Source organism: Macaca nemestrina, chromosome 9 (genome assembly GCF_043159975.1).
Source record: "Macaca nemestrina isolate mMacNem1 chromosome 9, mMacNem.hap1, whole genome shotgun sequence".
NCBI classification, from domain to species: Eukaryota; Metazoa; Chordata; class Mammalia; order Primates; family Cercopithecidae; genus Macaca; species Macaca nemestrina.
The window spans coordinates 64159512-64181198 of NC_092133.1; the positions used below are offsets into that span (position 1 = coordinate 64159512).

General features: G+C 37.7%; 1 protein-coding gene across 11 annotated transcripts in view; it reads right to left on the minus strand.

The window, feature by feature from the left end:
• LOC105466126 (HECT and RLD domain containing E3 ubiquitin protein ligase 4) overlaps positions 1-21687 on the minus strand; it is a 153895-nt gene that overhangs the window by 29793 nt on the left and 102415 nt on the right. For 7 of the 11 annotated variants that reach the window (XM_071069628.1, XM_011715102.2, XM_011715103.2 and 4 more), the window contains 6 exons: positions 19623-19742; positions 13627-13752; positions 11841-11864; positions 9644-9742; positions 7827-7994; positions 7461-7604 (listed from right to left, as the gene is read on the minus strand). In XM_071069628.1, coding sequence (XP_070925729.1) covers positions 7461-7604; positions 7827-7994; positions 9644-9742; positions 11841-11864; positions 13627-13752; positions 19623-19742 — 681 coding nt within the window. The remainder of the gene's footprint in view (positions 1-7460; positions 7605-7826; positions 7995-9643; positions 9743-11840; positions 11865-13626; positions 13753-19622; positions 19743-21687) is intronic. The other 4 variants (XM_011715105.2, XM_011715109.2, XM_071069626.1 and 1 more) reach the window with 2 other exon arrangements.

Genomic DNA, 21687 nt, shown 5'->3' on the forward strand with positions numbered 1-21687 from the left:
CAGCACCACTGCACTCCAGCCTGAGCCACAGAGTGAGACTCCGTCTCAAAAAAAAAAAAAAACAAAACTAAAAGTAGATCTACCATTTGATCCAGTAATCCCACTACTGGATATCTACCCAGAGGAAAATAAGTTATTACATAAAAAAGATACTTGCACATGCATGTTTATAGTGGCACAATTCGCAATTGCAAAAATATGGCACCAGCCCAAATGCCCATCAATCAACAAGTGGATACAAAAATTTGGTATATATGTATTTATATACACACATACACCATGGAATACTATTCAGCTATAAAATGGAATGCAATAATGGCATTCACAGCAACCTGGATGGAACTGGAGACCATTATTCTCAGTGAAATAACTCAGGAATGGGAAACCAAACATCATATGTTCTCACTCATAAGCGGGAGCTAAGCTATGAGGATACAAATGCATGAGAATGATACAATGGACTTTGGGGACTTGGGGGAAAGGGTGTTAGCGGGGTGAGAGATAAAAGACTACACATTGGGTACAGTGTGTAGTACCCAATTGGTACTACAATTGGGTACAGTGGTTACTGCTCGGATGATGGGTGCACCAAAATCTCAGAAATCGCCACTAAATAACTTATTCATGCAACCAAACACCACCTGTTTTCCAAAAACCGATTGAATTTTTTTAAAAAAGAAGAGAAAATTGTTATTTCCTTGCATCATTTTTCCTCTTGACTTTACCTTTAATGCACAATCTATAGGAGTCTTGTTTAACTTTGCACTTGCAGTTAAGTATTTTAAACAAATTAATGCTGACTTCCTCTTTTCCTGTAAAGGCTGCACCCTCTGGATGTATTTAAATGATTATACTAATACCTACATCAATAAAACAGAATACTTTTGCTTAAAAAAAAAAAAGAAAAATAATACACAGAAGCAACAAAGCCAAAAGTTGGTTCTTTTTTTTTTTTTTTTTTGAGACGGAGTCTCGCGCTGTCGCCCGGGCTGGAGTGCAGTGGTCGGATCTCAGCTCACTGCAAGCTCCGCCTCCCGGGTTTGCGCCATTCTCCTGCCTCAGCCTCCCGAGTAGCTGGGACTACAGGCGCCCGCCACCTCGCCTGGCTAGTTTTTTTTTTTTTGTATTTTTTAGTAGAGACGGGGTTTCACTGTGTTAGCCAGGATGGTCTCCATCTCCTGACCTCATGATCCGCCCGTCTCGGCCTCCCAAAGTGCTGGGATAAAGGTTAACGTGCCGGGCGCGGTGGCTCAAGCCTGTAATCCCAGCACTTTGGGAGGCCGAGACGGGCAGATCACGAGGTCAGGAGATCGAGACCATCCTGGCTAACACGGTGAAACCCTGTCTCTACTAAAAAAAAAGATACAAAAAATTAGCCAGGCGAGGTAGCGGGCTCCTGTAGTACCAACTACTCGGGAGGCTGAGGCAGGAGAATGGCGTAAACCCGGGAGGTGGAGCTTGCAGTGAGCTCAGATCCGGCCACCGCACTCCAGCCTGGGCGACAGAGCAAGACTCCGTCTCAAAAAAAAAAATAAATAAATAAATAAAAAAAAAATAAAAGGTTAACGAAGTGACAAACCTTTAGACTGACTGACCAAGGAAAAAAGAAGATTCAAATGACTAAAATAAGGAATGAAAGTGGGGCCATCACGATATTTTACAGAAATAAGATTATAAGAAAATATTATGAGCAACTGTATACCAACAAAATAGATAACCTAGAGGAAACGGACAAATTCCTAGAAACCCACAAGCTACAGTTTTCCTTTGGTATTCATGGAGGACTGGTTCCAGGACCTGCAGCAAATACCAAAATCCAAGGATACTCAAGTCCCTGATATAAAATGGTGTAGAGTATTTGCATATAATGTATATACATCATCCTGTATATTTAAAATAATCTCTAAACTACTTATAATACCAAATACAATGTAAATGTTATGCGAATAGTTGTTATCCTATATTGTTTAAGGAATAATGATAAAAAGTCTGTACATGTTCAGTACAGACACAATTTTTTTCCCCGATTATTTTTATATGTGGTAGTTGAATCCACAGAAGTGAAACCCAAAGATACAAAGGGCCAACTGAACTCAGCTAACACTAAAAAAAACTAGAAAATCTGAATAAACTCATAAAAATTAAAGAGATTAAATCTATAATTAAAACATCTTCCAGGCCAGGTGTGGTGGCTCACTCCTGTAATCTCAGCACTTTGGAAGGCCGAGGTGGGCGGATCGCAAGGTCAGGAGATCAAGACTATCCTGGCTAACACAGTGAAACCCTGTCTCTACTTAAAAAAAACAAAAACAAAAACAAAACAAAAAATTAGCCCAGCATGGGGGCATGCACCTGTAGTCCCAGCTACTTGGGAAGCTGAGGCAGGGATGAACCTGGGAGGCAAAGGTTACAGTGAGCTGAGATTGTGCCACTGCACTCCAGCTGGGGTGACAGAGTAAGACTCTGTCTCAAAAAAAATAAAAATCTTCCAACAAAGAAAAGCCGAGGATCAGATTCTACCAAACATTTAAAGGAGAATTAATACCAATTCTCAAACTCTTCCAGAAGATCACAACAGAGGGAATATTTCCTAAATCATTCTATGAGGTCATCACTATCAAAATACCAGAAAAGGACTTTGCACACACCCCCCAAAACAAAAAAACAGTAAACAAACAAAAATCCAACCCTACAAACCAATATCCCTTATGACTATAGATGTGAAAATTGTCAACAAAATATTAGCAACCTCAATCAAGTAGCCTACTGAAAGGATTATACACTATTACCAAATGGGATTTACCCCAGGAATGCAAGGGAGATTCAACATAAGAAAATCAACCAGCATAATGCACCACATTAACAGAATGAAACAAGAAAACTACATGGCCATCTCTACTGACTTAGAAAAAGCATTACATAACTGGGCGCAGTGGCTCACGCCAGCACTTTGGGTGGCTGAAGCGGGTGGATCACTTGAGGTCAGGAGTTTGAGACCAGCCTGGCCAACATGGTGAAACCTCATCTCTACCAAATATATAAAAAACTAGCCAGGTGTGGTGGTGCGTGCCTGTAATCCCAGCTACTTGGGAGGCTGAGGCAGGAGAATCACTTGTACCTGGGAGGCGGAGTTTGCAGTGAGCTGAGATTTTGCCACTGCACTCCAGCCTAGAGGATAGAGCAAGACTCTATCTCAAAAAAAACAAAAAACAAAAATCACAGAAAAAAAAAAAAAAAAAGAAAAAAAAAATGAAAAGCATTACACAAAAGAGTATCTCCAATATTCTTTTATGATAAAAATGCTGAACAAACTAGGGACAGAAGGGAATTTCCTTAACATCATAAGGGGAATTTGGGAAAAATCCACAGGTAACATCCTACTATTATACCTTTTCGGAGAGGGTGGTCCAGTATGTCTGAGGTTGAGCTTTTGACCAGTGCAGCCTGAAGATTCCATGGATACATACAGGGGAGGTTTCTTTTTTTTTAAGACACAGTCTCACTCTGTCCCCAGGCTGGAGTACAATGGCGCGATCTCGGCTCACTGCAACCTCCGCCACTCAGGTTCAAGTGATTCTCCTGCCTCAGCCTCCTGAGTAGCTTGGACTACAGGCATGTGCCACCATGCCCTGCTAATTTTTGTATTTTTAGTAGAAACAGGGTTTCACCATGTTGACCAGGCTGGTCTTGAACTCCTGACCTCAGGTGATCACCCGCCTCAGCCTCCCAAAGTGCTGGGATTATAGGCGTGAGCCACCATGCCTGGGAGATTTACAGGGGAGATTTAAGTAAATACCCTAAAGATGATGGCAGTAAAGTTTCTCATTGATGGTGAAAGTTGTATACATAATATGGAAAGGGAGAAGGCTAGAATAAATTCTTTGGTGTTTGGATAGAATTAGAAGTATCAGTTTGATTCCATGGTCTTCAACATATATACAGCTCTAAATATAGGTAAGTCTATGGATGCATGTGTGTATACACACATACAGATCCTAGTTCTATCAGCTGAAAGAACCCAGTAGAACTACTGACTCCCTGGAAGCAAGAAGTACTACACTTAGCACCCAAAGCTTGATTTCTAAATACCATTTTCCACTTAAAGAAGACAGGGCTCTTATGAAAAATGGCTAATGCCAGGGCTGGGGTGGAGAAAACACAAGATAAACCTGGAATGTTTACTGTACCAAATGAAAGGAAATGTTTGAAGAATAATGGAGATATGTCAGAAGTACACCAAAGAGTAGAACCAGCTCTAAGGGGCTCTCACCAGCCAAGCTGAGATATAACTTGAATGGTACCAAAGAGATTCATGATAAAGCTTATTACAACTGCCCCTCCCTTGCTCTCAAAACATTATCTCTTTGCAAAACTGACTAAAGGGCAGACAGAACTCTGTTTCTGGCAGGACAGCCCCCAACCTCATATGCCCTCTCAAATTCTACCTGCTACACCACTACAAACTTCCCTATTTATAGAGACTAGCGCCAGGAAGGAGGCTAGGATTTGAGCAGATTGTCCACTTACCTCAGAGGCCAATAGGACTAACTCCATCATGTCTTATATGCCTGTTTACTGACCAAATACAAAGCCTCGAAACTCATAGGTTATCCCTAAACCCACAACCATATGGCACTGTGAGATGACCTCAAGTCTGACACAATTTTATGACTGTCCTTTCTCCAGCAAACCCTTTCACTGTTCTGGAACTCACAATCTACCATTTAGAAAACTGCTTATATCCTAAACTACAATTTTTTTCCCCTTTTTGTCTAAGTAAACAAGACTATCTCCTGAGGACACCATTTCCTCTGCAGCTCTCACAAATGGTGTCACTTTTCTCTTCAGTCCTTTATACGATTGCTTCTAGAGCTAAGGTAGGTCTCCTTGTTCTTCGGTGTTTCTAGACTTCCTTCCATTTGCCATCCTAAAATTTCCAACTCCTCTGAAACACAGGCCAACTGACTATATTCCCTGCAACTATTCCTTGAGCAGTTGTATAAAAAACCTTCTACAATTCCTTCATTCACAAACTTTGGCACTATCTTACGCTTTCTTGCTCTACCACTATTTCTACCATTGTTTTTGGCAACTTCAATATCCAGACAAAAAAAAAAAATGCATACAACACACTAGCCTCTCAGTTTCTGAACCTGTCTGTTTCCAACAATCTTGCTCTCCACCACATCTCAATGACCACACCCATGGTTATATCTTACATTCAACTACAACCCTCCAAATCTCAATTTCAAGCATTCCATAACTAACCATCACCTCTGACTTCTTATCTCAGCCCCTCAATACAATTCCACCATCACAATTTATTTGTCCAAATCAAGCCCACACAAAGCTGAAATTCCATAATCCCTCACTATAATAACTCCCTTGCCTTTTACTCCCTTCTGTGTTGCACTCACTTGCTAAAACCAAAACGTGATTAAAATCAACTGTTGGTCTTGTCCTTACCTCTATCCAAACAGTTAAATGTGACTAAAGAGAGTCTTGCTTTGTCACCAGGTTGGAATGCAGTGGTATGATCTTGGCTCACTGCAACCTCTGCCTACTGGGTTCAAGTGATTCTCCTACCTCAGCTTTCTGAGTAGCTGGGATTACAGGCGTGCACCACCACGCCCAGCTAATTTTTGTATTTTTAGTAGACGGGGTTTCATCATGTTGGCCAGGCTGGTCTTGAACTCCTGACCTCCACCTTGGCCTCCCAAACAGCTGGGATTAGAGGTGTGAGCCACTGTGCCTGGCCAAAAAATACTTATTTTAAAATATCTTAAAGACTCATAAATTACACAAATAATACAAAGACCTCCCATATACCCTTCACTCAGTTTTCTCCAGTGGTAACAGCTTACATAGGGTAAAAACCAGGAAAATTACTTTGGTATGTAATCTATTGCTATCTACATATATATATATTTTAAAGGAGAATAGCCCATACATTTTCAAAAGATCACCCATAGGAGAAGGGGGAGAACAAGGTGGAGCTTGACTTCTTTTAACACATCTTATTTTGTAGATTTGAATTTGGAACTACATAGATATTTTATATTATTGTAAAACTAAACTGAATTTGAACAAGCAATCCCTAAAAACAAGTTAGCGTAAATGAGTATTCCCTTGGTGGTACAACAATAGAGTGTAACAATTTTAAATGATATCAAAACTATATTATCTGGCTGTCTATCTATATTAGGGTATACCCTTTGGACAAAAAGAACTGAAAAAACAATTTAAAAAATTTTAGTAGTCATAATACTGGTGGTAATGTTGGTATTGTTAGGCAGTAAATGTGTAAGATAAGTCTGGAACATTCTGTCATAGTAAGTACACAACGTAGCAAGGAACGTACCAAAGCATATAGGTTGTTTCTAAAGGACTTGGGCACCAACCTTAAGAGCTCTCCTTCAACAAAGATGGGACAATATGAGCATCAATAAAGACAATAACTGCAGTGGATTGAAAAACATCAAGTATGTTTAAACCTATGAATACACAATGATACTTGAAAGCAGAACAAAAAAAAAATGAATTATTACCAGTGGACCATGCTAATGAACCAATTCATTCTTTTGAAAAACTGGCAACCAAATAGAATCCTTTCCTATGAATTGCACTACTAAGGAATCAAAAAATGTGAGGAAATTTCTCTATACCGAAGTATCCAAGCTAATAAATGAAAAAGAAATATTAGAGTAGCACACCATTTTGCAACCCCTGATGAATTAATGAGTCTAGGCACTAAGCACCAATGACTGCTAACATCACACAAGACAGCCAATCCCCAGGCAGAATGATTAAATATTACATTGAGGTTTTTATAACCAATAGCTATTCTATTTAAATTTCTTTCAAGTCAGGAGTTCTACTAAACTGATCCATCCTTTTCACGTATGATCCACTAAATGGGGTCAGCAAACTTTCTACAAAGAACCAGATGGCAAATATTTTGGGGTTTCTTGGATATAGGGTCACTGTTGTAATTACTTCAACTCTGCCTCTGCTGTTGTAGCGTGAAAGTAGCCTTGAAAGAGTGGGTGTGACTTTTTTTTTTTTTTTGAGACTAATGGGCTAGTCTGCTGACCTGCTCTAAATGATAAGGTAGAGAAATAAATGATCCCTAATGATAAATTAATTTTTCCCAAAAGAAAAGTTAATCTTGTGATTATTACTCAATTCTCAAATTGAAATCAGCAGAAGGTATAGTCAACATTATTTTCTGGCTGCCCATCTCTTAATTTATTTTGTTAATTTAAAATGTGTGGTAAGCATCCAATGTGTTTTGACAACTCCAAGTCCAAAGTTTATAATTTTTCAAATTGTAATAAAGCAGATCTTATATGTTAGGAATCCAGTAGTAATTCCTTATTTGATATGAATTAACTTGATATATACAGGTATAAATACATGGGTATATACACAGAAGTAATTTAGATGGTTGGACATTTTACCTTATCAGAAAACCAAATGAGCCTGGAATCTTCATAATACCTAAACATGCCATACTTAGGATCCAATAATTCCCTCATGATGAGCAAGAAAAATTCTTTGCGCACCCCTCCTGCATCCACAGCATCTTCTCCAACAAATATAACCTAAAATAGCACAATGCAAACACCGAATAGACTGTAAAGAAATGAAAGTACATTCTGGAGACCCTAGAACATGCTATTTATTACTAATACTCTACAATTAATAGTTTAAAATACACATAATTTTATTTATTAAGTTTCAAAGATTCACTAAAAACAAATAGGAAAATTTTAAACATAGCTTCTGAATAAAAGTCCCAATTATACAACAAAATGTCAAATTACCTTGAGTGGCTTCTTGTAATCTATGTTCTTTGTTTTCCTAAGGACTTCCATTGCATCTCCTACAATATTTTCTCTACGCACCACTAGAATTAGGCAGGGATTCACAGATTCAATCACTGGGAGAAAAAGAGAGGAGACGTTCTGCCTGTGGGCCTGATCAATAGCCATCTGGAAAACAAAAGATTAACATTTTAACAGCAATGCTACAATAAAGCTACTGTGACTGAAACAGGCTAACCTCTACCTATTAGTTACAGGTATTCTATAATTCCTGTGCTACTGAATTAACACAGCACCTAACGCAGTATCCAGTACAGCATAAAAACTTAATAAACTGAGCATAAAGAGCACCCTTTTGAATGCTTTTATATTAATGTATAATGTATAACTCATAACACCATTAAAGTAAGCCAGTACAGAACTATAGTAACACTGATAAATCTGAGCCCTAGTTTTTCTAAAAAACATTCACTGGAGGGTAAAGAGTGAGGAGAAAAAAATAAACCTTTAAAGAGTATAAGGAACAGGCTGGGCAAGGTGGTTCACGCCTGTAATCCCAGTGCTTTGGGAGGCCAGTGAGGGCAGATTACCTGAGGTCAGGAGTTCGAGACCAGCCTGCCCAACACGGTGAAATGCTGTCTCTACTAAAAATACAAAATTAGCAGCGCACGGTAGCAGGTACCTGTAATCCCAGCTACTCAGAAGGCTGAGGCAGGAGAATCACTTGAACCCGGGAGGCAGGGGTTCCAGTGAGCTGAGACTGTGCTACTGCACTACAGCCTGGGCGACAAGACCAAAACTCTGTCTCAAAAATAAAAAATAAAAAACAAAGAGAATAAGGAATGCTCTGGCTAAGGAAGTATTACACAAATTCACTTAACTGAGTAATCATGGTATGTGCTCATGAACCAAGGATTTGATTTTTACCATTTAAAACTTTTGTTCTTTTATTATGATTCTCCCTGAGTTCTTGCTCTAAAATGGAATATCCCATGGTAAAATCACCAAGTTATTAACTTACTGTTTTAACAAAGACCTCCAAAAAACTGGTTTACTAGCTGTTAGTATAGAATACTACAAAAATATTTAGAATACCAAATGCATTTATTTGAACAGAATAAAAATGGTTACCAAGATTTGAAGGTTTTTAATTTTTAAAAATATTTTTAGACTATTAAACATTCAAGCTTTCTTTTCATCCTTTCCTTAATCCTTAGTTGGTATAGTCAGATATTCTATACCAGAGGAAGCAGCTCAAAATCTTTTTTATTTACAGGATCAAATGATAAAGCAAACTTACTGTAACCCTTTAAAGTCATAATATGAAGTAGTTTTTAAAATCCTCTCTATAAATGAAAGAATGTTCAACATAAAATGGATGGGAAAGGGTGATAGGAAGGGGAAAAGAAAGAGGAATAGGAGATAACGGTGACCAACCCCAGGAAAATGTTTAATACCTTATTATTAAAACTTTCTTCAAGGAAATTTCACATCCTCTTCCTAACAAGAGATCCAATGTTTCCTACTTTTAACATCTCTCACCTCTAGTGACTTCCATCTCTTACTAAGCATATAAAAACGGGACACATAATGAAACAAGATTTTGAAACAAACCAATATCTTATCAAGTAAACTAGTAAAATGGTTTATAAAGACTGAATATTTGCAGCAATCTTCTTGATAGCTACCCAAAGTACTTTGTGTACCTTCATTACTGATCCTAGGAAAATTTCAAATATTTACTGTCCAAAAACATCAAAGAAACAATTTTAAAAAAACCCCCTCTCAAATTAGATTAGTAGTATACAATATTTTACCTGCATCTGTAAGACTGCATCGGTCTGTAACAGAGTAGTTTTTGCTTGGGCATCAAATACAAATGGATATGTACAGATTGTAACAGGGATATCTGCCAACTGGAAATAAAAAATTAACTTATTAGTACAAGTTGATTTGTGATATACTTATTGTGGATGCTGTCATTTCTTATAAAGTGGACTACATTCTTTGTTTATTCACTCGTGGTTCTGGAATTACAAATAAAACATGCTGCTTACAGAATTATTAAAAATTAAATGAGGCATTGGAATAAACCCAATTCCCAATTTTAGGGGGCAACTGTATACTTGAGAGTCTATACAATCACATACTGCAAGTATCTTTTGCTTAGCATACGTTAATTGCAAATCTCAGTGAATGAGGCTGCAAATTTGTTCTAAAATTGGGGCTCCTATGTTAAATACTGTAGCCAATTCTTACATGTTAGGGCAACTGCAGCAACTGAGGCTAATAAGTAATCTGTCTATTCCTTCACTTAACAGATATTTATTGAGTATAATGTCATTAGGATGTCAAAATTATTATGAGTCCAACATCTGTTCACTTACTTAATATGCAAAAAAGTACCATTTAGTATTACTATTCTGTTAGCCTTTAAAGTTAGGAAAACTGATCTATTATTACCATTATAAGACATTAAACACTTCATAGACAATTACTTATCTTAGTAGGTAATGTATTGATTGCTAAGTATTTTAACAGTACAGTAAAATATAAAGAGTTATGAATTGCCAGTCACATATTCTTGTAGTTGGCGGAGGACCTACTTCCACCATCTACCCAATAAGACAGTATCTTTGTGCCTGCCCTGACTCAGAGCCTCTGCTATAAGACTTCTAATGAAGAATTAATACACCATAAAACAATCCACTCCGTAGTGATTAGATAGTTCTTTATAGTCTGAATCTGCATTTCTTTTTCTTTTTTTTTCCAGACACAGTCTCGCACTGTCGCCCAGGCTGGAGTGCAATGGCGCAATCTAGGCTCACTGCAACCTTTGCCTCCTGGGTTCAAGTGATTCTCCTGCCTCAGCCTCCCGAGTAGCTGGGATTACAGGCGCCCGCTGTTGAGATGGGGTTTCACTAGGTTGGCCAGGCTAGTCTTGAACTCCTGACCTCATGATCTGCCAGCCTCGGCCTCCCAAAGTGCTGGGATTACAGGCGTGAGCCACTGCGCCCAGCCTGAATCTGCATTTCTATGTTTCACTGTGCATCATTTAGTCTTTGTTTTGCCCCTGCTGGAAGTGTACGTAGTTTAAATATTTGAAGTCCTAATCACGCTCTCCCTAAATTGTATTTTATTCCATTCTAAACATTCACTCTTCAGTATTTTTCATGTGACAAGGTTTACCTCCATCCTATATTTGTGGCACTGCCTAGCTAATGATCATAAATACCAATTTTACTTCTTCGAAATTCAAAAAGATTTAGATATCTCTAAAGTACCCTTTGGCTTCAAAACTCTGTTTTCAAATTTTTATGTGCTAATTATACTTGACAATGAGGAAGCAAACAATATTAGAGCTATAATTTAAGGCTAATTCAAAATGCTTCATTGGTTCAAGTGCTGGAAAAAACATAACAATGAACAAAAAGCAAATCAAAGCAAAACCTAACATCTATAACAGAAAAAGAAAGTTTTATAATGTTCCCAAGTGTTAAAAGGGTAGTCTAGGGTTGTTGATTACTTAAACCAAAGTGCTAGAACTTTATATATTAGAAGTGAGAAAGATAATCATACAAAAAGTTTAACTTTGTGACCATTCTGAGTATCAACTAATCAATTTTAAAAATGATATTTGTTTTACTTCTCTACTATAAAATGTTTTCACACATTAGGTAGGCATTTGCTAAATTTTAAAATAAAAGTTTGCTTTTTTCTATTCTGAGGACACATTACATTTTATACTGGAAGACCTGAGGAGGATAGATCTGAAGCAAATATTGTTGAGGCATTATATAGGTGGAATGTTAACAGAATTTCATTTTCTTCAGAAAACTTCTAAAATGTTATTATACAAGTTAATCTCTACAGACTCAGTTTTTAAAAATGATACATATATATTTATTTACATTTTTAAACCACAACAAAAAAGGAATCTTTGGCTCTCCTATTACTTAGGAGAAAATGGAGTATATCTTACTCTGAACATGAGCTTTATTACACCAAACTTACCTCAGTTAATCCATGGTTGACATCCTAAGACAGCAGTGCAGAATATAACAATAATGAGGAAAGAGCAATGTTAGTGTCCAAATTTAACTATTTCTATTCAAGGTAGCATTTCATATATTTTGCTACAGCAGAATATTGAAGTAATGAGGTAGAAAATACATCTACAATAAAATACACCCCCTACACATGCATCTTATATATATTTATCTATAAATGTAAGATCTTTGTTTCAGGTACCTTGTGATCATAAAATTATTGAGCTTGAACATAATGAAATTTGTTTTCAGCCATTAAACACCCCCATTTGCAGAATTTAGGCAGAACAAGAAAACGAATCCTATGCCTGGATTGGTCTTAAAAAAATAATTTTATGGCTCAGTTTTTCTACTTAAAAAATAGAAAAAACATTCCTCAGACTTTAAGACTTCTAAAATCTCAGCAAAATGTTTGGCAGCGTTTAGTAGATTAAAATGCTATATGGACACAAAGTGAGAAAAAATAAGCCATAAATTGTTTCTATTGGACAGAAAAAAAACAGTAAAACATAAGGTATCTTACATTAAACATTCTTTAAAACTGAATTAATTTAAAGTAGAAAGTACAGGACAGGGCAAAAGGGTTGGTAAGCAAAAATAAATAAAGAGAGAAAGATATATTTATTAAGGAAGTAATAGTGGAAATTACAATGAAAGCTTACCACTTTATTGAACAGAAATGTACATTTTCTTGTAGAAAGCTTCCATATATGCTCAGAGCACAGACTCGTGTAAAGCACCAGAATATTCAGAACTATGTTATTAAATGTGTGGATGGTACTTTGTGTTATGAGGAATTAATCTGACCCCAGAAGAGAGCATTGCCCTAGGTTACTAGGAGGCGACCTATAGACCTGTGGAATATCAAGCCTGATAGGAGTGTCTTTGTTTGCCTGGGGCTTTAGCCACCGGACAATGTGACTTGTGATAGGGGCTTGGGCCATGTGCTGTCAGTTCTGCCTCCAGAAGAGCTGGGAACTAGAGGTCCCTACATGAGCAGGATATGACTGAACCCCATTAAAAACTCTGGGCACCAGGTTTCTGGTGAGCTTCCTTGGCTGGAAATACTCTGTACCACACATCTATGCCAGGAAAGTAATTCATTCATGACTCTATAAGGAAAGGACAACAGAAACTCTGCCTCTGATTATCTTTCCCAGACTGTCCCCTATGTGCAGATTTTGGCTGATTTTTTTCACAGATGGAACTTTTCATTTGTCACTATTAAAAGCCTAAATTTTTTTCTCTCTCTTTTTTTTTTGAGATGGAATTTGGCTCCTGTTGCCCAGGCTGGAGTGCAATGGTGCCATCTCGTCTCACCACAACCTCTGCCTCCGGGGTTCAAGCGATTCCCCTGCCTCAGCCTCCCGAGTAGCTGGGATTATAGGCATGTGCCACCAGGCCTGGCTAATTTTATATTTTTAGTAGAGAGGGGTTTCTCCATGTTGGTTAGGCTGGTTTTGAACTCCTTACCTCGTGATCCGCCCGCCTCAGCCTCCCAAAGTGCTGAGATTACAGGCGTGAGCCACCGTGCCCAGCCAAAAGCCTGAATTTTAAACAGATTCTTGTATTTGTGGTCCACATCCATCAGCTCATATAACTTTAGCACCTGTCACATCCCCAGTAGCCTTTCTAGAACTACTACCATCACCATGAAGTTCCCTGGTTTTCCCAATTCAAACTTGGGCATCTTCAGCATTTTTACTTATCTAACAAGGACAAGCATGGAGAGGATAAATAGACTGGCAAGCCTTTTCTTTATCTTTTCCAATGTTGTCAGGAATCAATTTATTGACCACTTCTTTCAAGTCACTTGTCTGAACCTCTTGGATCATGATTTTCATCACCTTCTTCTGGATTTGGCGGACCTGTTGGTGCTGAGAGTAAGAGGTCTTCTGTATCTGACTGTTGCGTTGCTTAGTAAAACCAACACAGAACAGACGAAGCAAATGACCATCAGTGGTCTTGACATTAACATGAGCTTCTTTCATGATCTACCAGTTTTTGGCCATGCAACTCATTCTGTCACAGGTAATATCCATGCTATGGAAGTTAGGTAGTTTAGAGCCTCAACATCCTCAGTAGTCAGCTTGGATTTTTAAAATGCAATTTCATCATTTGCAGATCAGAAAGGTTCACTTCAAATATACACAACCCTTGAGGCCATCAGATATAATTTTGGTTCCTTGAGTCCTGGTGACTAGTGTTTCTCTCCAGTATTTCTTACACTAAACATAGCATGTGCTTTCATACCATACCAATCTTTCTTAGAAAGTAGATCAACCACTCCTTGGCTGACTATTTGTCATCTTTCATAAGGTGCTTGTTCTTGCCAAATGTCATGATGCTGCTCAGAGAGTCAAAAGGACCCTTGGCTGATTTTAACCCACTATCCTTTCTCTGTAATAAACTCTAATCATCAGTGTAACAATTTTCAATGAGTTCTGGGAGGTCTTGTAGCAAATTATCAAACCTAAGAATAGTTTGGGGGACCCTCCCCAAACTCACAATTGGTATCAGAAGTGAAGGCAGTCTTGTGTGGACTGTTCTCTTTAACTCTGTAGTTGACTAAGTTCCCACATGTCACCAGGGGTATTATTGGAGGATTTAAGATATTAGCAAATAGCAAAGACTTTGGGTTCTCTCACTATATTGTGCTAAGTAAAGCCAAAGCAGTGTGTAAGCATAAGCAAAACATCACTCTATGCAAATCCTATTCAGAGGAAGAATATTATTGACAAGAATTTCTTTCAAAAAATTCAGAGTACCAAGTTATTACTACGTAAGTGCTCCTATTGACAGTGTAAACAAGATGAAAGTCTTTACAGACTGTTCTGCAAAAAAGCCTTTTAGATTACACTCAGTTTAGCTAGAAGGCAATATAAAAGGAACAACCAAAATCCTTTTATAGTATACCTTGTGGGACTTTTTTTGAAAAAAGAACTTTATTATTTTAAAGCAGCTTTAGGTTCACAGCAAAATTGAAAGGAAGGTGCACAGACTTCCAATATATCCCTATCCTCACACATGCACAGCCTTCACATCACCAATATTCCTCTTGTAGGACATTTAAAAAGTGCTATTACTAAGTAAGAAAGTTTAAATAAGAAAAAAAAAGCCTATAAATATTCATCTATGGCCTGCTTGATAACTATACTATATACCAAGGGAGTTTATAGTATGGGAGATGGATTTCCTCCTTAGCTAAATAATGAAATATTAGTATTTATGCATTATCTTTTTTATTACTACATGTAAGTAGATATAGATGCTATGCATATCATTATACATTGGGGAAGTCAATAAGATAATGTTAGAATTTATAGTGCGACTAACCCATACTAAGCAGAATATAATCTGGTTACACTAAAAATTGGAAGAGAAAGACGTGAACTGGCAAGAATATGAAAAATGATAGGCCATGCAAAACTTGAGAAAAAGAGATGATTAGACATTAAGTAAAATCATTTTTCTAAGAGAGAGAAGCACCAAAGGAAAAACCAGATAAAGATAATTAAAAGTATCAGAAAGGGAAGAAAAAATGGCAAAGAGTTTGGTAGTAACCAATAAGGTATTTTTACAAACAATTTAAAAGCAAAGTTAAAGGAGGATAAGGAAACTGAGAATAGTACCTAGAAAGTACTCTTAGAAAATGTTTCATTGCAGTGCACATAGAGAAAGGCAGCAAGAGAACAGAGTTATTAGACACGTCAGAATAAAAGCTACTGCCAAATTTGTAGCCTGTGTCAAGGTAGCCAGCAACAACAATCACCATTTTATAAAGACTTAACTATGTGCCAGAAATTACTCTAAGTCCTTCGGAGGGATCATATAAATTAATCTTCTCAAAATTTTTTAAGGTAGGTACTAATATTCTAATTTACAGAAAACAAAATGAAATCTCAGAGAAATTAAGTAATTTTCCCAAGGACAGAACTGAATATATGCTGAGGTGGGATCTGAACCCAGGCACTTTTTCATAAAAGTTACCCTGCTTTCTCATCATACATATTTATGTTGTGAGCTAGAATTCTTAATCATCACAACATCCTCCATAATAAATTTTCCAATTTGTAATGTTATTTATTATTTATTTATTTTTTGAGATGGAGTCTCACTCTGTTGCCCAGGCTGAAGTGCAATGGCGCGATCTCAGCTCACTGCAACCTCTGTCTCCCGAGTTCAAGTCATTCTCCTGCCTCAGCCTCCCAAGTAGCTGGGATTACAGGTGCCCGCCACCACGCTTGGCTAATTTTTGTATTTTTAGTAGAGATGGGGTTTTGCCATATTGGCCAGGCTGGTCTAGAACTTCTGACCTCAGATGATCCGCCCACATCAGCCTCCCAAAGTGCTGGGATTACAGATGTGAGCCACCACATCCAGACTGTAATGTTATTTATAATTATAAATTTGTTGTGGTCTTAGAGTTCTTATAAGAACTGAGCACCAAGAGTTTAGTACTAGTTTAATGTGTGTATATATTTATATAATATGTAAGTGAACACTGGGCTTCTTAAGAAATTGTTCTTCTTTAAAAGGGTCCACATATCCCTCCAAATGTTCTGAATCCTTTCAAAAACACTGCTAAAAGACCTAGGGTACCCTGGTTGGTGTGCGAGGGTTTATATGCAAAGTCTTGGTATGAACAAGGTTCATTTCCAGAAGAACCAATTTTCCTCAATGGCAAATACATTAAATCTCTTTTATATTGCAATAAATATCTATTATGCCCATAATGCAAAATTTGCATTTAAAGACAGAAAATTAGCCTCAGTTCAAGTCTTGCTGAGGGAAGGTTAAATCCTTAAGAGATATGTTATTTCTCCTGCCTTCACAGGTTCTCTGAAGGAAGAGTTTGAGAAGCTTTACCTAGGTCAGAGATGAAGAAAAAAGGAAATATTTATTCAAAACTCCGCTGAGGTCAATTATTTTCTTTCTTAAAAAATTATCCCTTGATTCCAGCTACCACTCCATTTTTTTTTTCTCCTCTTCAATGCAGAACTTCTTCAAAGTATTGCCAATGGTTGTTACTACTTCCTTACCTCTAAATTTCTCTTTACAACACCCCAACCCTAGAATGGTATTATCAAGGTTACCAATTACCTTCATGTAACCAAATTCACTGTCAATACTATGGTTTCACCCTCCTTCTCTGGAGCATTCAACATTCTCTCTTTCAATTTTAAATTATGGTTTCCAAGACTCTCCTAGTTTTCCCCCTACCACACCTGCTTTTTAATCTTTGTGGATTTCTCTCCTTTCCTCACTTCATATCCAATTCATTAGTGATTTTTATTTTCCTTTTGTTACCAAGATTTCCTTTTATCTCCAAGATGTATTCCAAGTCCATTTCCTTCTTCCATCTAAACAGCCATCATCCTAGTCAAACTCGTCATTTCCTCTCCCCTAATCTACTAAAACATAGCTTTCTCATGGATCTCCATCTTTCATGTCTGTCCCGTTCCCTACAAAGCCAACAAAGTGATTATTCAAAAAGATCAGATTAAGTTTCCACCGTTTATCATAACACTTTAGATAAAATCCAAATTCCTAATCCTAGTTTACTAAACTGTCTATGATTTGGCCCCTGCCCATTTCTCTGTTCCCTCCTCACTCCCATAAGCCATGCTGGCTCTTTTCTTTTTCTTTTCTTTTTTTTTTTGAAATGGAGTCTCGCAGTGTCGCCCATGCTGGAGTGCAATGGCACGATCTAGGCTCACTGCAACCTCCGTCTCCTGGGTTCAAGCTATTCTCCTGCCTCAGCCTCCTGAGTAGTGGGATTACAGGCGCCCATCACCATGCCCGGCTAATTTTGTATATTTTTAGTAGAGACGGGATTTCACTATGTTGGCCAAGCTGGTCTCCAACTCCTGACCTTGTGATCTGCCTACCTTGGTCTCCCAAAGTGCTGGGATTACAGGTGTGAACCACCACACCCATCCCCATGCTGGCTTTTTTCTATCTTTCAATCATGTCAAGCTTGTTTTCACCTAAGGTCCTTTCCTCACTTCATATCCAATCCATCAGTGATTTTTATTTTCCTTTTGTTGCCAAGATTCCCTTTTATCTCCAAGACGTATTCCAAGTCCATTTCCTTCTTCCATCTAAACAACCATCATCCTAGTCAAACTCATCATTTCCTCTCCCCTAATCTACTAAAATATAGCTTTGTGAACTATGTTCACAAAGTGAAAAGAACAAATGTTCATTGTTCTTGAAATTCTCTCTGCCCTGATCTTAAAGGGCTGCTCCTTGTCATTCAGATTAACACTCATACTTCATTAGACAAGTCTTTTCTGAAACCTATCTTTACTAAGTCCCCTCATTTTAAAAGTACATATTATTAGCTGGTATTTTTTGCCTTGTTTGACTATTGCTAATCTTGCCCACTAGATTACGAATTCCAGGAGAAACAAGGCTCTGCCTGGTTCAGCACTGTATTTCCAATACCTAAATCAGTGCCTGTTATATAACAGATTCTCATTGTTTGTTGGATAAGCAAGTGAGTACACCTAAATCTACAGAATGTCTATAAACCTGACCCAGCCTCAAGGTGACTCAGGAGAAGAGTCAATGAGTCTCTCCCAGTACAGACCCAACTGCACTAAGGAAAAAATGTCTAGAAGCAACCTGATTCTGGGAGGTGGGAGTATCCTAAAAACAGCATGCAGTAGCCAGATTGCCATTCAAAAACTACTATACTTTTTTAGTGCTTACTAGACATATTCTAAACACTGTCACAGGTGCTGGTTGACTGACATACCCATCCACAAGAAGCTTACAAGCTGGTGCCTAGCAAGCAATGAAAGGTTACTCATCCTTCTATTATATAAGTGCTGCATACATATTAAATTACCTGTGTGCAGAAAAGTGGGCCTCAAGTATACAAAAATGGCTAGCAAATAAGAATAGTAAACCTAAATATTTTGTATCTAGCTGCTTACCCATTTCTGCATTAAAATTTTATGTGCCTAATTCAAGTTTTATGTAAGACTATGGTACTATTTTAATGGGATAGTAAGTGTGTAGTTATTAAAGACTTGGCCACATAAAAAGATGTGTGCACCCACATTTATATAAAAAATCTGAAATAAAAGTAAACACATAATCGGCTCACTGCAACCTCCACCTCCCAGGTTCAAGTGATTCTCATGCCTCAGCCTTCTGAGTAGTTGGGATTACAGGCATGTAACACCATACATGGCTAATTTTTTGTATTTTTAGTAGAGATGGCGTTTTGTCATGTTACCCAGGCTGGTCTTGAAATCTTGAGCTCAGGCAATCCACTTGTCTCGGGCTCCTAAAGTGCTAAGATTACAGGCATGAGCCACCGCACCCAGCCCTCTTTTGGTAGTCTTGAAGCACCAATTTCATAACAATAATGCATTCTTAGGAGTTCCAGTATGAAGAATGCCAGTATTTTCAACATTGGAGAAATAAGAGGCAATCTCATGGAAAATAAATGAGTTAAAAATCCATTTCACATTTGCAGTTTTTCTCTTTTTTAAGTATAATCCATCTCTTTGTTTTGGCTTTGGTAAAAGAGTAGAATGTTTGTATATAAATACTGTATAATATATAGCACTCCTTTTGCAATGTTTTTTTATTTAAAAAGTAAGTTCTGGATAAAAGTTCTGAAAAAACTTTCTCATTTCAAAACCAAGTAATTGTTTCTTTTTTTTTATTAGATACATATACATAAAAATGATACATAAAAATGAAATCACAAATTGCACAGAAAACCTACCATTCCATAGGCCTGCTGTTGGACCCAGTTGATATAATCATTCCTTATGTCTATCAATTCTTGTACTTCATGTATATAAAATTTATCATACTGTATAATCTGTCCCGTTTTCTCATTTACCTACAAAAGAGAATGTAATTGACATTAAATTTAACCAGTACTCAAGACAGATAAATTTTTTTTTTTTTTTTTTTTGAGGTGGAGTCTTGTTCTGTCGCCCAGGCTGGAGTGCAGTGGCACAATATCATCTCACTGTAAGCTCCAACTCCCGGGTTCACGACATTCTTCTGCTTCAGCCTCCCGAGTAGCTGGGACTACAGGCGCCTGCCACCACGCCCGGCTAATTTTTTGTGTTTTTAGTAGAGACGGGGTTTCACCGTGTTAGCCAGGATGGTCTCGATCTCCTGACCTTGTGATCCGCCCGCCTCGGCCTCCCAAAGTGCTGGGATTACTGGTGTGAGCCACTGCACCCGGCCAAGACAGAGAAATTTAAAATGTCTAAAGAAAAAAATGCTTTGGGGATATTCTTAGCTAATATTTTCTTCCTACAAAAAATAATTACTGAGTGCCTACTATATGCAAAATGCTAGTTAAGTGCTATGGGAGACCCAAAGATTTGTAAGATGTGATATCTGCATTCAGTACCCCAAAATCTAGAAAAGAAAGACATGTCTTTATAACTACAACACAGTATGAGATATGGATGATTAAAGTATATATGGTATATATAAACTAGATACTATTAAGACTTATGGTTGGGAAATGGGACCTTAATAATAATAGCAGCTAATGCTTGTTAAGTGTTGCTCTGTGCTGGCATCTGATTAGAATAAATTTTAGGAAGTGATATCCGGACATGATGTGAAAAATGAAGAGGATGCAAATTACCACCCCAGAGATTATCTATTAATTACAAAGATAAGAACAAATCTTTACAGTGCAGAGCACCATCTTAATCAAGTGATCTAACTAATCATCACCAACACTGGAACAACGAAATATTATGTTCTTGGTGATATAAATCAACAGGAAGCATATGAATGATCTATGAAGGAAAAATGGTTTAACCCAAATCCAATCAAGTCTCCTAATCTAAATTCTAGGTTACAGGAAATACAAGGGATAGAGGAACAAGTTAAATAAATATTACCATGAGGAAACAATCAGACAAATCCTGATTATGAAACTTTTATAAGAAAACTGGCCAAGAGTCTTCAAAAAGTCAAGGTAGCAGGGATCGAAAAAAAAAAAAAAAGGAGCTATTCTAAATTAAAAGAGACTAGAGGAATTCTGGTACTAAATATGGCATAATACTTTGTATCAGACTAATCTTCCTGACACTAACAATTATAACTCTAGACAATACATTAAAGAAAACTGCTGTACTTAAAAACACTGAAGATCCACCAAAAGTAGGCAGAAACAGGAATGGACACAAGCAGAGAATAGAGCTCAAGCAGAAAGCAGCAGTCTTAATAGACAGAGACTGAAGCTGCCAGCACAGCCAGCCAGTGAGGAATAAAAAAATCAAAGAAAGGAATCCAGAAGACGAAGCCCCAAAATCTGTGTGCAAACTCCCCCCACATCCTTGGCTAACTCTAAACCATGAATGCACAAAGTAAGACCTGCTAAAAGTAAATAAATAAATAAATAAATAAAACTCAAACCCAATAAACCAACAGAAAGTACAGCTGAGAGGCTACTCCTTTTTCTTTTTCCTGAGATGAAGTCTCGCCCTGTTGCCCAGGCTGGAATGTAGCGGCATAATCTTGGCTCACTGTAAGCTCCGTCTCCCAGGTTCATGCCATTCTCCTGCCTCAGCCTCCTGAGTAGCTGGGACTACAGGCGACCGCCACTACGCCCAGTTATTTATTTATTTGTTTTTTTTGTATTTTTAGTAGAGATGGGGTTTCACCATGTTAGCCAGGATGGTCTCGATCTCCTGACCTCGTGATCTGCCCACCTCGGCCTCCCAAAGTGCTGGGATTACAGGCATAAGCCACCGCACCTGGCCAGAGAGGCTAGTCTTACAATAAGAGTTCGAAACAAGCATTTCCAGAGGAAA